This window comes from Panthera leo, chromosome F3 (assembly GCF_018350215.1).
Source record: "Panthera leo isolate Ple1 chromosome F3, P.leo_Ple1_pat1.1, whole genome shotgun sequence".
NCBI classification, from domain to species: Eukaryota; Metazoa; Chordata; class Mammalia; order Carnivora; family Felidae; genus Panthera; species Panthera leo.
In genome coordinates, this window is record NC_056696.1 from 2,024,790 (window position 1) to 2,043,133 (window position 18,344).

At 42.6% G+C, this 18,344-nt stretch overlaps 1 protein-coding gene across 7 annotated transcripts in view; it reads left to right on the plus strand.

Annotated features, from left to right (window-relative positions):
- DNAH14 (dynein axonemal heavy chain 14) overlaps positions 1 to 18,344 on the plus strand; it is a 407,059-nt gene that overhangs the window by 95,739 nt on the left and 292,976 nt on the right. For 6 of the 7 annotated variants that reach the window (XM_042925989.1, XM_042925990.1, XM_042925991.1 and 3 more), the window contains 2 exons: positions 4,620 to 4,725; positions 13,711 to 13,874. In XM_042925989.1, coding sequence (XP_042781923.1) covers positions 4,620 to 4,725; positions 13,711 to 13,874 — 270 coding nt within the window. Of the gene's footprint in view, positions 1 to 4,619; positions 4,726 to 13,710; positions 13,875 to 18,344 lie in introns of those variants that run through there. The other variant, XM_042925993.1, reaches the window with a different exon arrangement.

Genomic DNA, 18,344 nt, shown 5'->3' on the forward strand with positions numbered 1-18,344 from the left:
TTTAATATTTAATATCTTAGCATCTAATTGTTAATGTTTTGGATTTTCATCGTGATCCCTGAGTTACGTAGATTTTTCTTAATTTCTGGATTTATGAGATTTCATTTTTTATTCCTTTATTTCTAATCTGGTTGAATTGTGGGTGTGGAATTTGGATTGTATGAAGATAAATTATTTGAAATCTGTTGAGAACTGCATTACGACCAAGTAGTGGTTAATTTTGAAACTGTGCCCTGTGCACTTTAAAATACATGCATTCTCGGGGCGCCTGGGTAGCTCAGTCGGTTAAGCGTCTGACTTGGGCTCAGGTCATGATCTCACGGTTCGTGGTCTGTGCTGACAGCTCAGGACCCTGGAGCCTGCTTCGGAGCCTGTCTCCCTCTCTGTCTGCCCCTCCCCTGCTCATGCTCTGTCTCTCTCTCTCTCAAAAGTAAACATTAAAAATTTTACTAAAAAAATACATGCATTCTCCATTTCTTGAGTTGTACACAGTGTATTTGTTAGGTCATAGTTTTAAATTAGATTAGTAAAATCTGTATCTTTACTAGTTTTGTTTTTGTTTTGTTTGGTGCCAGAGGGGGTTGGCCTGAGTAACTGAATTTGTCACAATGTTTCATTATCATGCTATGTTCATTTGTTTCTCCCTATGATTCTGTCAGTTTTGAATTGTGTATTTTGTATTACATATTTTGAAGTCATGTTGTAGGTGGAAGTTCAGAACTGTTTCATTTTTCTGGTGAAATGAACCTTAATCATTATATAGTGAACTTCTCTAGATCTAGTGACTCTTTCTGCCTTACTGCCTATGTTTCTGATATAAATATAGCTATAATATCTTCATTTTGCTTAATAGTTGCCTGGTATATCTTTTTCCTAGCTTTTACTGCATCCTTTTGGTATCCTTTTGTTTTAGATACTTGTCTTTTAAGATCTACCTGGATTTCTCTCCACCCCCCAGTTTTTCTATCTTTGTCTTTGTAGAGAATTTAGTCTACTTGTAGTGACTATAATTATTCATATGTTTTGGCTTATTTCTGCCACCTTATGTTGTGGTTACCATAGAAATTTTAAGACGTATGCTTAACTTACCAAAATGTCAATTTAACTAATTTTAATCTTCCTGCAGAAAATACAAGGATCTTAATTTAATTTTGATCATCCCCCTCCTGACCTGTGCGCTGTTGTTATAGAGTCTGGTTCCACCTCACTTTTAATCCCCCAAGAAATGATTACTGCTTTATGTGGTTAGCGTTCATTTAGATTTACACATATTCATTACTTCTGCTAGTAATTATTTCTTGTATCTTAGACCTGTCATCTTGGGATAGTATTCCTTCTTTTTTAAGTCCTTGTGGAGTACATTTTATTTGTCTATTGATTTTATTTGCCTGAAATGTCTTTATCTTGCCTTCATTTTTTGAAACACATTTTCGCCAGGTATAGAATTCTAAGTTGACAGCACATAGAACATTGGAGATGTTATACTGTTGTTTTAGGGGTGTGTGTGCGCGTGTGTGCACACGCATGTGTGCTATAAAGAAGTTCATACTTAGTCTCATTTTAAGTAATCTGTCTCTGGCTACTGTTAGGATCTCCTTTTTGTCTTTGGTGTTTCACACCAAAAGTTTTCACACCAAAAGTCTCATCACACCAAAAAGTCACAGTTTCACTGTGGTGAAGGGGTGTGTGTACACGTGCGTGTGTACACTTATATATGTATATGTTCATATATATGAACATATGCGTTAGAATTTGTGGAACTCTGTGAAACTGAGGATCAGTGTCTGCAAAACTCTCGGTCATTATATTCCCCATTATCTCTCTTCTTCCAGACTCCTGATGAGTGTTATGTCAGATTTACCATTCTGCCGTCTCTACTGTTTAACCTGTCCTCATTTTTTCCATCTCTATCCCTTGATAATTTGTTCAGATCTACCTAAATAAAAGGTGGGTACTATTTGGGAAAGGGAAGGAGGGATTGAATATTATATGGGCAGCCTACTAAAGTCAACCACAGTTATCCTTTGTTTATTTTTTTGGTGTTTTAAATCCCTGTTTTGTGTAAACACAGAGTTGTGTTTTGCTTCTGATATTTTGAAAGGTTCATGCATTATTCCAGTTCTTCTAGACTTATGACATAGAATATATTTTAACCTTTATTTTGTTATCTATGCACTTTAGGTATCATCCGTTGACTCCATGTTGTGAAATGAAGAAATTAGAACATAATTCATGCATTTACATTCTTAACTGGCACCTCATACTCCCAGATTTTTATTGCATGTATTATAATTTTAGCTCTTCTTGTGGGTATCTTTATACTTTTAAGTAATATAGTTAGACTTCTCTTATTTATCAGGTTTAAGTAGTGGCTGTTGACCTGTGTATTTGAAAGATGAAGAACACTCATGCTTCTAATATTCCATTTACTTTCTCTTCTCCCCCTCTTGATTTTTTTCAGTACTTATACTATTTTTCCTGTACAAAAGTGTTCGGTTCTGTAATCATACGTCCAATAGTTGTTTTGACCTAATTCTATACTTGAATGAGTTTAATGCTCTTACCTTTGTTTTCTTTATTGCCATATTTTTGCCTTCATCTCTATGCAGAAATTATTGCATACCTTTTACAAGAAAGGTCCGTGGACGATATCTTCACTGAATTCTGTACGTGTGAAAATGTTAGCTTCATACTTACACGAAAACTTGGCTCTGATAAAATTCTTAAGCCACTCTTTTCTCCTGAGGAAATGTTCTGGCATTTGAATGTTGCTGTGGAGAAGTGTGAGGTTGACTTGATTTTTTCACTTGTCTTCTAGGAAAAAAGAATAACTCATTTGATTTTTTTTACCAACTCATTTTGATTTTGTTTAAGAGTGAGATTGAACAACTTTCCTCTTTTTTTTTTAATGTTTGGTGGTGATGGTGATGGCATGAAAGTATAAGCCACTCCACAGTTAAAGTAGCTGCTGGGACTGATGTCTCCTCTCTAGTGGTGGCTGGCAAACGATGGCCTATTGGTTGAATCTGGCCTGCCACCTGTTTTTCTGTGTCTACAAGCTGAGAATGGTTTTTATGAAGGAATAATGACAAGCAGTCTGATGATAGGTAACACTAACTTTGAATCCCAATCACATAAAATGTTGTCCTTCTCAAAAGAATTCTGTTTTCTTCACTAAAAGGTTTGTATTGGGGTGCCTGGGTGGCTCAGTTGGTTGAGCATCTGACTTGTGATTTTGGCTTGGGTCACAGTTCCAGGGTCGTGGAATGAGTTTAACGCTCTTACCTTTGTTTTCTTTATTGCCATATTTTGTACGGCAATATCCCCTCCCTTCGAGTCCTGCATTGGGCTCAGCGCTGAGCAAGGAGTCTGCTTGGGATTCTCTCTCTCTCCCTCTGCCCCTCTCCTCCGCTTGTGCTCACTTGCTCTCTCTCAAAAAAAAAAAAAAAAAAAAGGCTTGTATTAAAAACACTTATACTCAACTATTTTTGTACATTGAATTTCATCAATAAAACATTTGTGGAAATTTGTTTTATCTTTTGTTGTATGACTAATACGTAAGTAACATATTTGATTTTTGCCTTCTGGTCCACAAGCCTAAAATGCCCTTTGGCCTTTTAGAAAAATTTTGCCGACCTCTATTCTGTTGCAAATCCAGAATGGGTTTGATTCAGGGATGCTTTTGAATCTAGTGGGAGTCTCCCTTGGATTCGTCTCCTTGTCTCAAGTGTGGGCCCCAAATTTGTAGCCTTCAGTTCTTGGTTGCAGTAAATGATCTTTCTGTGGCCGTTCCTGGTACTCTTTGGGTCTGATTTCTACACTCTGAGTCTCATCACCAGATAGACCTGTCCCGTGTTGATACTGCTGTTGTTGGCTTCATAGCTAGTGTAGAACTCTCTGTCCTTTCTATTCCAGTAAGAACTACTCTTGCCTCTGGCCTATTGCAGTCATAGTTGATTTGTCTGATGCTGAGTCACATGACAATTAAAGCTTTTTCCACCCTACATGGATTCTAGGCTAACATCTTGCCTTAACTTTAGTTACAGTATACTTCCACGCCTGGGCAGAACATCATCCTTTTTTGGAAGATTTCTGGATCTTGTTAGATTTCCCTCAGGAATCAGAAAACAAGCCTTTCTTTTTCTTATTTCAAAACCTGCTCCCTTTTGTTCTGTCTGAAGAATGCTGGTGGAGTATGGATATGGCCTTTTCGCACTTAGTGAATGGTGAGCGAGTTTAATAGCTTCGCCACTGGTTATGTTGACTACCCTACGTTCTTTCTGATGATTCTTCCTGAGGGAGGCTCTTAAACCTTATAATTACCTTTAGTATGGAGTTGAAGGGAAATTGGAATTATATGCACACAAACCCGTCTTTGTAAGGAGGAAAAAGCTGCCTTAGAGGATGTTAGAGAATACAGAGACTGCCCTGAGAGGAATAGCTAGCCTCGTGAAGGGTCAGGAAATTCTGCGATTCGGAGAAAATACTTGAAGGTCATGGAGATGTTAAATTAAGCCTAGTGGGAGGATGGGAACCACATATGCAGGTTTGAAACTGCTAGTCATAGCTGTGAAAGCATCCTCTATGTTTAAAAGATAACATGAATGTATATTTTGCAGCCTGTTATTTCAGAGTCCTGTTTAGAAAAAAAAATATCGAAAATATACCCATTGACATGATGACAGATGAAGACATGAACCAGGAGAAAAGCAACACAAAAGCAAGGTAAAATAAGATATAACCAAGTTAACATTTCAATACTGTATGCTAGCGGTAAGCCCTTCTGACGGTGAAAAATGCCAAGTGTCCTGGGAGGAGTCCTGGGAGGATCGGATGATGGTGCCGGCCTTTATGACGGAGTGGTCCTTAGGCGTGGTGCCGGCAGGACGGGCGGGTTCACGCCGGCTCCTCGCTCCTTCCCCAGCCCAATCCTGGATGTGCCAAAAAGTGAGAGAGGAGTTGATGGAAATGAGAAAGTGACCAAAAACTGAAAAGCCCCGGGAAGGCAACAGGTGGTTAGTCGTTGGTGTCGATGGTGGATGGAAAACGACAGCTCAGAGCGGAAGAGGCAGCGCAGAGTGGAGAGGAGGTTGGAGGGACCCTGTGTTTTCCTTTTTCACGTTCCTCTCGGATCAGCATCCACTCGGGAAGAAAATAAGGAAACGCTGATGGGCTCAGGGTCTCCTTCCTGAAATCCCACTGAGCTGGTAGGAGGAGACTACAAAGGAACGAACCCACAAAGGACGGAGGGGGGAGACAAGAGCATGTGGGAGACACCGGAGGAGTTCTGGGAGACCAGAGACACGGTTAAGTGACTACGGACTCCGCAGAGAGGACACAGCACACCCCAGGCGGCGGCAGGCGAAGCCCGGAAGCAGCTGCTTCACCCCTGCATCTCTCCCCGCCCCTCCTCTTCCCTCCCCTCCCCTCCCCTCGGTGAGCATGCTGGGGCTGAGGGGGCAGTGGCAGTGAGAGCAGGAGCTTGGGAGTTTGTAGAAGCAGCAGGTAGAAGGCAGGTGCCCTTCGTTCACCCCACTCAGCCAGGAGAGTGTTTCTTCCTTCATTCCAATAGGAGAGTTTCGGGATGTGGGGACAGCAGACCCAGCTGAGGGTAGATTACTGTCCCCGGGTCAGAGGCGACTTTGGTATTCTTCCTCCGCTTGCCTCTGAGAACACTCACAGCCAAAGGTAAGAAAAGCGTCCTCTGGGAAAGTGACCAGCCAACAGGAAAGATCGACACCTAATGCCAGCGGGGAAAACCTCCGATTATCCCACAGTGAAATCTGCCGTTTGACAGCATCCACCAGAGCATGAAGAGTGGCCCCACAGCTTGATCTCGGTGAGGATCCTTAAACACGAATGGGTGACCCGTGACCATGGGAGGGAAGTTTATAGCTTGATAGAAACTCAAATCACAGAAGCCTATCGTGGATCGTCAGGTGACCGAGGAAACAGCAAGGGGAGAATTAAAAATGAGGAGCATTTGGAGGCAAAATATATTTTGGAAATTAAATATATAATAGCAGAAGTAAAGCTGAGGAAATTCTCCAGAAAGAAGAATGAAAAGGTAGAGATAGAAAATTGGGGAGTAGGAGGGGGAGGAAGATGGCGGTGTAGGAGGACGCTGAGCTCACCACGTCCTGCAGATCACTTAGATTCCACCCACACCTGCCTAAATAACCCAGAAAACCACCAGAAGACTATCAGAACAGATTCTCCGGAGCCAAGCATAGACGAGAGGCCCACAGAAGAGGGTAGGAAGGGCGGAGAGGCGGTGCACGCTACATGGACTGGTGGGAGGGAGCCGGGGCGGAGGGGCAGCCCGCTGGCAAAGCAAAGCAGAGGCCCCGAGTCTGGCTTGCAAAAGCGGAGGGCCCAGACAGAGTGTGTTCTGACAGCAAGCGGGACTTAACATCTGGAAGGTTATAAGTTACCAGCTCTGCTCAGAGAGCGGGAGGGCTGGAGGACAACGGGAGGGAGAGTTGTTGAGCCCCAGACGACAGAGCTCAGCTTGGTGGAGAACAAAGGCGCTCGCCAGCGCCATCTCCCTCGCCCATCCCCCAGCCAGAATCCCAAAGGGAACCAGTTCCCATCAGTGAACTTGCTTGCACTGCGCAAACACCCAACGCTGTGCTTCTGCAGATCCATCCCTCCGGCGGCGGGTCTGACTCCCTCCCGGTGCCGCAGGGCCCCTCCCGAAGCAGATCACGGAAGGAAAAGCGAGCTGAGCCTGCCCTCCCACCCTCATGCACCTTGCCGATCCACCCCAGCTAATACGCCAGATCCCCAGCACCACAAGCCTGGCAGTGTGCAAGTAGCCCGGACGGGCCACGCCACCCCACAGTGAATCCCGCCCCTAGGAGAGGGGAAGAGAAGGCACACACCAGTCTGACTGTGGCCCCAGCAGTGGGCTGGGGGCAGACATCGGGTCTGACTGAAGCCCAGCCCACCAACGCAAGTTATTCAAGACAGCACAGGGGAAGTGCCCTGCAGTCCCACACCACTCCAGGGACTATCCAAAATGACAAAACTGAAGAATTCCCCTCAAAAGAAACTCCAGGAAGTAGCGACAGCTAACAAACTGATCAAATACGATTTAAACAGTATAACAGAAAATGAATTTAAAATAATAGTCATAAAATTAATCGCTGGGCTTGAAAACAGTATAGAGGACAGCAGAAACTCTATTACTACAGAGATCAAGGGACTAAGGAACAGCCAGGAGGAGCTAAAAATGCTGTAAATGAGCTGCAAAATAAAATGGAGGTGACCACAGCTTGGATTGAAGAGGCAGAGGAGAGAATAGGTGAACTAGAAGATAAAATTATGGAAAAAGAGGAAGCTGAGAAAAAGATAAAAAAATCCAGGAGTATGTGGGGAAAATTAGAGAACTAAGTGATGCACTAAAGAGAAATAATCTACACATAATTGGTATTCCAGAGGAGGAAGAGAGAGGGAAAGGTGCTGAAGGTGTACTTGAAGAAATCATAGCTGATAACTTCCCTGATCTGGGGAAGGAAAAAGGCATTGAAATCCAAGAGGCACAGAGAACTCCCTTCAGACGTAACTTGAATCGATCTTCTGCATGACATGTAGTGAAACTGGCAAAATACAAGGATGAAGAGAAAATGAAAGCAGCTAGGGATAAACGTGCTCTAACGTATAAAGGGAGACTGATAAGACTCGTGACAGATCTCTCTACTGAAACTTGGCAGGCCAGAAAGGAATGGCAGGAAATCTTCAATGTGATGAACAACAACAACAAAAAAAAATATGCAGCCAAGAATCCTTTATCCAGCAAATCTGTCATTTAGAATAGAAGGAGAGATAAAGGTCTTCCCAAACAAACAAAAACTGATGGAATTCATCACCACTAAACCAGCCCTACAAGAGATCCTAAGGGGGATCCTGTGAGACCAGAGACATCGCTACAAACATGAAACCTACAGACATCACAATGACTCTAAACCCATATCTTTCTATAATAACACTGAAAGTAAATGGACTAAATGCGCCAACCCAAAGATATAGGGTATCAGAATGGATAAAAAAAACAAGACCCATCTATTTGCTGTCTACAAGAGACTCATTTTAGACATGAGGATACCTCCAGATTGAAAGTGAGGGGATGGAGAACTATTTATCATGCTACTGGAAGTCAAAAGAAAGCTGGAGTAGCCATACTTATACCAGACAAACTAGACTTTAAATTAAAGGCTGTAACAAGAGATGAAGAAGGGCATTATATAATAATTACAGGGTCTATCCATCAGGAAGAACTAACAATTATAAATGTCTATGCGCCAAATACGGGAGCCCCAAATATATAAACAATTACTCACAAACATAAGCAACCTTATTGACAAGAATGTGGTAATTGCAGGGGACTTTAATACTCCACTTACAACAATGGATAGATCATTTAGACACATGGTCAATAAAGAAACAAGGGCCCTGAATGATACATTGGATCTTATGGACTTGACAGATATATTTAGAACTCTGCATCCCAAAGCAACAGAATATACTTTCTTCTCGAGTGCACATGGAACATTCTCCAAGATAGATCACATACTGGGTCACAAAACAGCCCTTCATAAGTATACAAGAATTGAGATCATACCATGCATACTTTCAGACCACAATGCTATGAAGCTTGAAATCAACCACAGGAAAAAGTCTGGAAAACCTCCAAAAGCATGGAGGTTAAAGAACACCCTACTAAAGAATGAATGGGTCAACCAGGCAATTAGAGAAGAAATTAAAAAATATATGGAAACAAACAAAAATGAAAATACAACAATCCAAACGCTTTGGGATGCAGTGAAGGCAGTCCTGGGAGGAAAATACATTGCAATCCAGGCCTATCTCAAGAAACAAGAAAAATCCCAAATACAAAATCTAACAGCACACCTAAAGGAAATAGAAGCAGAACAGCAAAGGCACCCTAAACCCAGCAGAAGAAGAGAAATAATAAAGATCAGAGCAGAAATTAAAAATATAGAATCTAAAAAAACTGTAGAGCAGATCAATGAAACCAAGAGTTGGTTTTTTGAAAAAATAAGCAAAATTGATAAACCTCTAGCCAGGCTTCTCAAAAAGAAAAGGGACATGACCCAAATAGATAAAATCATGAGTGAAAATGGAATTATTACAACCAATCCCTCAGAAATACAAGCAATTATCAGGGAATACTATGAAAAACTATATGCCAACAAACTGGACAACCTGGAAGAAATGGACAAATTCCTAAACACCCACACACTTCCAAAACTCAAACAGGAGGAAATAGAAAGCTTGAACAGACCCATAACCAGCGAAGAAATCGAATCAGTTATCAAAAATCTCCCAATAAATAAGAGTCCAGGACCAGATGGCTTCCCTGGGGAATTCTACCAGACATTTAAAGCAGAGGTAATACCTATCCTTCTCAAGCTATTCCAAAAAATAGAAAGGGAAGGAAAATTCCAGACTCATTCTATGAAGCCAGTATTACTTTGATTCCTAAACCAGACAGAGACCCAGTAAAAAAAGAGAACTACAGGCCAATATCCCTGATGAATATGGATGCAAAAATTCTCAATGAGATACTAGCAAATCAAATTCAACAGCATATTAAAAGAATTATATGAATTCAGTCAAGTGGGATTCATTCCTGGGATGCAGGGCTGGTTCAACATTTGCAAATCAATCAACCTGATACATCACATTAATAAAAGAAAAGATAAGAACTGTATGATCCTGTCAATCGAAGCAGAAAAAGCATTTGACAAAATTCAGCATCCTTTCTTAATAAAAACCCTCGAGAAAGTTGGGATAGAAGGAACATCATAAAAGCCATTTATGAAAAGCCCACAGCTAACATCATCCTCAATGGGGAAAAACTGAGAGCTTTTTCCCTGAGATCAGGAACACGACAGGGATGTCTACTCTCACCGCTGTTGTTTAACATAGTGTTGGAAGTTCTAGCATCAGCAATCAGACAACAAAAGGACATTAAAGGCATCAAAATTGGCAAAGATGAAGTCAAGCTTTCACTTTTTGCAGATGACATGATATTATACATGGAAAATCCGATAGACTCCACCAAAAATCTGCTAGAACTGATAACATGAATTCAGCAAAGCTGCAGGATACAAAATCAATGTACAGAAATCAGTTGCATTCTTATACACTAATAATGAAGCAACAGAAAGACAAATAAAGAAACTGATCCCATTCACAATTGCACCAAGAAACATAAAATACCTAGGGATAAATCTAACCAAAGATGTAAAAGATCTGTATGCTGAAAACTATAGAAAGCTTATGAAGGAAATTGAAGAAGATACAAAGAAATGGAAAATCATTCCGTGCTCATGGGTTGGAAGAATAAATATTGTTAAAATGTCAATACTACCCGAAGCTATCTAGACATTCAATGCAATCCCAATCAAAATTGCACAGCATTCTTCTCGAAGCTAGAACAAGCAATCCTAAAATTCATATGGAACCACAAAAGGCCCCGAATAGCCAAAGAAATTTTGAAGAAGACCAAAGCAGGAGGCATCACAATCCCAGACTTTAGCCTCTACTACAAAGCTGTCATATCAAGACAGCATGGTATTGGCACAAAAACAGACACATAGACCAATGGAATAGAATAGAAACCCCAGAACTAGACCCACAAATGTATGGCCAACTAATCTTTGACAAAGCAGGAAAGAACATCCAATGGAAAAAAGACAGTCTCTTTAACAAATGGTGCTGGGAGAACTGGACAGCAACATGCAGGAGAATGAAACTAGACCACTTTCTTACACCATTCACAAAAATAAACTCAAAATGGATAAAGGACCTGAATGTGAGACAGGAAACCATCAAAACCCTAGAGGAGAAAGCAGGAAAAGACCTCTCTGACCTCAGCCGCAGCAATTTCTTACTTGACACATCCCCAAAGGCAAGGGAATTAAAAGCAAAAATGAACTGTTGGGACCTCATGAAGATAAAAAGCTTCTGCACAGCAAAGGACACAATCAACAAAACTAAAAGGCAACCAACGGAATGGGAAAAGATATTTGCAAATGACCTATGGGACAAAGGGCTAGTATCCAAAATCTATAAAGAGCTCACCAAACTCCACACCCGAAAAACAAATAACCCAGTGAAGAAATGGTCAGAAAACATGAATAGACACTTCTCTAAAGAAGACATCCAGATGGCCAACAGGCACATCTGGGGGTGGGGGTGGAGGGGTGGACTAGGTGGGTACAGGAAGATCTGCAGAGAAGATGAGTAAATTAACTGTTCAATGGCAGTTAGTCTGAAACACGATATCAAATTTTTAGGAAAGGTATGAACAAAATAGGCTCAATAGGTAATAGGGACGATGAACTTTTTATCCACTAAAATTGTCGCATTGGTAGTTATGAATCATGACTGACTCCCCCCCCCCTCCACACATACCAGGCTCAGGCACATTCCCAGAGTTTCTGAGTTTCTAACAGGTTTACAGGTTCTAACATAAATTCAAGAAAAAATAAGTCCAGTCTTTCACAACTTCTTCCCACAGAACAGAAAAAGAGAAGATAGTCCCTAAATTGAGTTAGGACATAATCTTCCTAGTCAGTTTCATTCACAACCTGAGAAGTAAAAAACCCTAGATGCGTTATAGGTTACAGGTTACTTAACCTGTAACCTACAGGTTATAGCAGCTTGTAAAAGTAGATGATACACCAAGATCAAATTGAGTATCTCATCTCAGAAGTGCAAGGTTAGTTGAACATTAGAAAATGCATCGATACCAATTACCATTAATAGATCAAAGGAAGAAAAGCATTTGATAAAATGCATGCATTGTCTGTTAATGATAAAAACTGTTAGCAAACTACATGATTAGGGGCATTTACCAAAAATCTGAAGCAAATATTTTTAATGGTCAAGAGCTAAAAGTGTTCCTTGTAAGTTGAGAAAAGTGACAAGGATATTTGCTATTACCACTTCTATGTGACAGCCTATAAAAGGTCCTAGGGCAGTAAGACAAGAAAAAAAAAAAAGAGGACAAAAGGAGATGAAAGCTGAAAGGTTTAAAAAGGGAGAAACCGTAATCATTTATAAATGATGTCTAGAAAAAAGTAGAAAAGAATTTACAAAGTTTCATAATTAATAAGTGAATTTAAATTAGCAAGACTGCTAGATTAAAATCAATTTATGTAAGTGAATTTCATTCCAGCAATAGATTGAAAATGTAAATAAATCATAACTACCATTTGTAATTGTAATGAAAAATCCAGTACCTGGAAAAAATCATTTTTGAAATTATATGTTTGACCTTAATGGAGAAAATTACAAAATATAATTGAGAATGCAACACAATTTGTATAGAAAAGCAAAGGGCCACGAGTGTGTCAGAACTCTTCACGAAAAAGAAAGTTGGGAGTCTTACCCTACAGCTGTCACAACTCTAGCAATTAAAGCACTGGGATACAGAAACAAGGAGAAACCAATACAAATAAAGAAACAGGTGGATAATGGTATATACATTTTGAGTAACACGGACTTGTTGTTACAGGTCAGGGAAGGGAAGGACGGGGGTGTTCGATAATGGTGCTGTGGCATCACAGATCCTTATGGGAGTGTGGGGGGGGGAGGGCCTGCCCCACACATCATGCCCAAAACTCAGGGATTTAAGAACCAACATATGATGTATAAGACTTGTAAAAGGCAAAACTTTAAAACTGTTAGGAAATAGTACAAGAATTTTGTCAAGATTGGAGTAAGGGCAGATTTCTTAAGAATAAACACAAATCATAAAGACAAAGATAGATAAATTAGCTTATATTAAAGTGAAGAACTTACATTTGTGAAGATTTCATCAAGGAAGTGAGAGGACCAAACCAGAAGACATCTTCAGCACATATAAAATGGCAGAAGGTTACTATCCAAAGTGCATAAAGAACTAAGCGTTGTTAAGAAAGTGGTATGCGATTCAGTATAAAAAACGAACAGAGGGTATGGACTGACATTTCAATGAAGAGGAAACTGTTCAAGGAGTTTTTAAATTAAGGGGACTCAAAACACTCAAGGAAGATTTAACACCTAAGGAAAGTATCCATGAGTAAGTATAGAGAGGTCGTGCTCCGTCTTTGCGAGAAACTTCCCTTCTTGTTCAGGTGATTAAGTGTTTTCATTTACTCTACTGGTAGTTACTGTTTCCCACCGAGCAGTATGTGAGGATCTACAGAACCCTGAATTTCCTCCGCCTCGTAAAAACACGGTCTGTGGTGTAAGTCATTTGTAGGCAGTGATTGTGAATTCGGTTCCTATGAAAAGGTTTTCCAGCATTTACAAACAGGCAGTTGGCTAATGTATTGTGAAAAGATTTTGGTTTGAATCTCAATAAGTGTGGTTGTGGGTGATTGTTTTATAAAGAAGGGTACTGAATTCCAGGAAACTGTATTCTGACCTCACTCTGCCGCTAATCGGGTAACAGTTCTTCATCTTTTAGGTTAGGTGAGGATTCTTAAGTCCTTTCCAGCATTAAAATTTCAACAATAATATCAGGTCTCTTTTGCATTTAACTAGATAGACTCTCCTTGTTCAGATCTACTTTTTAGAGGGTCTATCAAAAATTGTTTGAAAGGATAGATGTTATATTGTATAGTATAAAGATTTAAGCGTCAAGTCCTAGAGAACGTCGACCACGCCATCTGACTTTCTTTGTCACATCAGGCTTCGGAAATACGAGGAACAGGAGTATGGAGACGACACATCATCAGAGACTCAACCAGCTAAAGCAGCAGCAAAGGAAACCTTAAAATATAAAACACTTGAAACGTTTTCTGTAGCCTTGAAGTCAGGACAGACAGAAGAAATCTATCAAGATTACTATCCAGGCATGTCAATTTATGTTTTCTTTTACGGAGATGGGAAGAAATTTCAATAGTGTAAACTGAGAAAACAAGTAATGTACGCTGAAATACTAGTTCACTTTCAAAATACGAGGTTTGGTACTTGATGGGTTTCATTGGTCTTGGCAGTTGGTAATATCTTCAGATAGAGAGCTTGCCTCTTAAAGGACATAATCTAAATGCTATCGTCGTAATCAAAATAACAACGGTGATCTCGCTGCCACCACCGAGAAAATCTGACGTTTCTGTAACTTTGGGGGTTTTTGTGAGGCAAGGACTCTAAAGTTGGCTCAGCATTCCCTGAAGGCCCCCGTACCTCTGGTTGTGCCGTGACCTCCTTTGTCGCTCTTGTCTGTGGGGGCCCTGATTACTCCTCCACACGCCTCCGTTGGTTCGGTCTTCTTTCTGCTGGTCTCAAATTCTGCCATTAACCATATGTAAAATAAATTAAAATTTTTTTTAATTTTTCAACTTTTATTTTGAGAGAGAGACAGAGACCGAGGGCGAGAGGGGGAGGAGCAGAGCCAGAGGGAGACCAGAATCTGAAGCAGGTTCCCGACTCCACGCTGTCAGCACAGAGCCTGACGCGGGGCTTGAGTGCACGAACGATCACGACCTGAGCCGAAGTCAGGAGTCGGACGCTTCACCGACTGACCCCCTGGGCGCCCTGTCCACAGCTCTTTTATGTCCTCACCTTATGAAGGTTCCTCTTTGGTCTCCACCCATGGCCCCCTTCTCCCTCCAGCAGCCTCTGTGATACCAGTATCCTCCGCCCTTCCCACTTCTCTGCTCCCGGGTTGTCAAAACTTCAGCGCCACTCAGTTTAATTGCCGGTTTTCCCTGCTCTCCCTCTCGGACTGGTAAGCCTTTTTGCAGAACGCTCTCGCACCCTTGTCTGTGTGGGTTCTGTTCCCTGAGTCGTGGTCCCCAGCATCCGTGGGGCACTCCGCACCACCTGGTGCCAGCTGGCCTGCTTTTAGCTTTGCCTCTCGTTGCCCACGGCGTCTGTTTACCCTGTTGCGGTTCAACCTTAAGCCTCTCTTACTTGTTTATGCTTCCTGCTTTATGAAAACTAAAAATTAAAATCGAGGTAATCACATGGAGACATCTAACTTGTAGCTCCCCGGCCCCACGTCGGTACTTGTCTCGCTCCTAGAGTGCTGGGCCTTACAGCTAAGTGTCCGCAGGGCTGGCAAAGCTTCCGCTCCAGCAGAGTGAAAAGTGGAAGAGCTGTGACCCTTCCGTCACTTTCCTCAGTAAACGGGGGGCAGAAATACAAGGCTGGATAGGAATACAGGGGCCAGGCAAAGTAACAGCTTGTTGGCGGTGTCAAGGATTCAGGTCCTTATCTTGCGAAGACAAAAGCCATGGCAAGGGTCTAAACAAAGAGCTGACATCAGATTTCTACTTTGAAAAGATCACTCTGGCTGCAGATTGAAGAATAGACTGGAGGGGAAGAAGAATTGATACAGGGAGCCTTTGGATATTCTTTTTTTTTTCTCCACTTTTTTTTAATTTTTAGAGAGAGAGAGAGCACACAAGCAGGGGGAGGGGCAGAGGGAGAGAGAATGAGAGAGAGAGAATATCTTAAGCAGGCTCCATGCTCAGGACAGGACCTGACACGGGGCTCGATCCCACAACCCTGGCATCATGACCTGAGCTGAAGTCAAGAGTCGCATGCTCAAGCGACTGAACCACCCGGGCGCCCCGAGGCTTTGGCTGTTCTGAAGGTAGGATTATCAGTCAGGGTGGTGGGTTGGTGAGAGAGAGGTGGTGTCAAAGGTGAGAGCTAGGTTTCTGGCTTGTCTGATAGAACGAATAGTGGTGCTGTTCTCTGAGACCGGGAGCCCTGAAGAAGGGTCGGCCTGTGGGGGCTGGGAGCAGATTGTGATTTCAATTTGGGCCACACGGAATTTGAACTGCCTTTGGTACACTCCGGGAGATGTCAAGCAAGCAACCGAATATATGTGTCTGGGGCTCAGAGAAGCCAGGGCAGAGACGACGTACTTGGAGTAGTTATGTGGGTGGCGGCTTAAACCGTGGACGCGGCGAGATTCCCGAAGGAGAGAGTACGAAGTGAGACGGAAGCGGGACCGAAGAACTGGAGCAGCGATGACCCGGGTAAAGGAGGGTGGCTGTAGTGGACACGGGGGGATGGTCAGAGCCAGGCTAGATGGAATGATGAGCGAGAGGATGAGTACGTGGTGTCACAGAAGCCAGAGGAAAAAACTACCAGGAACGAAGGAGTGGGTCCCGGTTCAAGATGGCTGATGTAGAAGGATCCTGAACTCCCCTCTTCCTGCACGCACACCAAGTATACAGCTACGTGTGTGACCGTTTCCACCGGAAAACACCCCAAAACTAGCTCATCATCGGCACATTGGGGAATGAAGGGAAAAGCCCCATCAAAATGGGTAGGAGAGACTGAGGCACAGTCTCACCGTAATCCCCGCCCACGGCCCCGTAGCCCACATCCAGGAGGGGACTCACAGTCCCGAGCCTCTCCCTGAGCCACACTGGGCACCCCAACTTTGAAGGCCTATCCCTGAGAGATGAGCCCCGCAGACAGCTAGCTTTGAAGTCCAGGGCGTTGATCCAGGACACCTACAAGGCTACAGGGAACTGAGAAACAATTCTTAAAGGACTTAGCGGTCACCCTCCCCAGGGCCTAGCGCACAGGCAGGCGAGCGAATGACTAAAACGTTCCCGGCCTTTCAGTGAACGAGGCCTATCAGATTATCCTAAAGCTCAGCTCTGAGAGTCAGGCTTCTGACATCCAGGGCCCTATTGAAATGCTCTCCAAAAACGGAGACTGGCAGGTGCCGTCCTGACCCTCTCCCTGTGCCTTGCTCCAGGGCCCCAGCATCTCCAAGAAAGGAGCACGTACGCTCACCTGGCGCCCTGAGTTTCGTGGCTGCTGCCCTGGGGGAACCTCTAGATGGCCTGACCGGTGGCCAGAGGGGCTTACACTGCAGGTCCCATAGAACTGTTATAAGGGTGGAGTTCTTACCTGGCTCCACCCAGGGCCCAGCACAGACTCAGCAGACTGGAAGAGACCCCCAGTCCTTCTGAGAAAGGGGTCTGTTGTCTTGTCCTGAAGCTTCAGCCTACAGGGCAGGCTTCTTTGGTGAACATATGAGGGCCCACTGAGATACCCTCGGGGGACAGAGCCCAGTGGGCACATCTGGTGGGGGGTGCTCTCCTCTATCTCACTCTGGGTCACTGGACTCTCCTGGGGCAGGGAGCTGGCGCACTAGTCTGGCACCCTGAGTTTTGTGTCTGCCACCCAGGAGACCCCTTTTGACCTCCTGGGCCCGGTGACCATGGGGCTCGCACATGTGAGTCCTGCTGAACTGTTACAGATGGAGAAATAGCTCTTACGGGCCATCTGTCCCACAGATCAGAGAGCGTAGTCAGGTGCATCCACAGTCTGTCAGAATAATCTGTGTAAAGGGGGTGGGTTAATCACTTATATGCAGAATACTTATGAAGGTTAAGAGATTAAAGTAGCAAAAAGAACTATGACCACGAATTGTTGTTAATCAATACACAGGATAAAAAAGTAAATTGTGAACATCAAAGACATAAAAATGTGGGATGGAGGAGAAAAGTGTAGAATTTTAGAATGCATTCAAACCTAAGTTGCCATCAACTGAAATAGATTGTTATAAGTTGTTTTATGTAAGCCTCATGGTAAGCACGAGGCAAAAACCTATGGTAGATACACAAAAGATAGACAGGAATGTAAGAATACACTATAGAAAACCATGAGACCACAAAGGAAGAGGGCAAGAGAAGAAGGAACAAAGGAATTGCAAAACAACCAGAAAACAGTTAACAAAATGGCATTAAGTCCATTCCTATCGTTAATTACTTCAACTACAAATGCACTAATTCTCCAAACAACAAATACACAGTGGCCAAATGGATAAGAAACAAGACCCGTCTATATGCTGCCTACAGGAGACTCACTTCAGTTGCATAAACACACACAGACTGAAATGAAAGGATAGAAAAAGATACTCCATGTGAATGGAAACCAGAAAAAAGCAAGCTGGGGTAGTAATGGACCGTAATAAGAGACAGAGATGTCAATATATAATGACAAAGGATTCAATACAGCAAGAGAATATAACGTTTGTAAATATGGACCCAACATAGGGGCACCTGAATAGAAATAGATAGCGAAACAGTAATAGCAGGGGACTTTAACATCCTACTTACATCAGTGGTTAGATCATCCAGACAAAACAAACAAAAACAAAACCCACACTCCAAAACAATAAGGAAACCTTGGTCTTAACGTGTGAGACCAGATGGATTTAACAGATGTAGTAGTACATTTCATCTAAAAGCAACAGACTACACGTGTGTACATGGGACATGTGTGTACATGGGACAGACGTTCTTCAGGATAGATCATACAGCAGGCCACAAAACAAGTCTCAATAACTA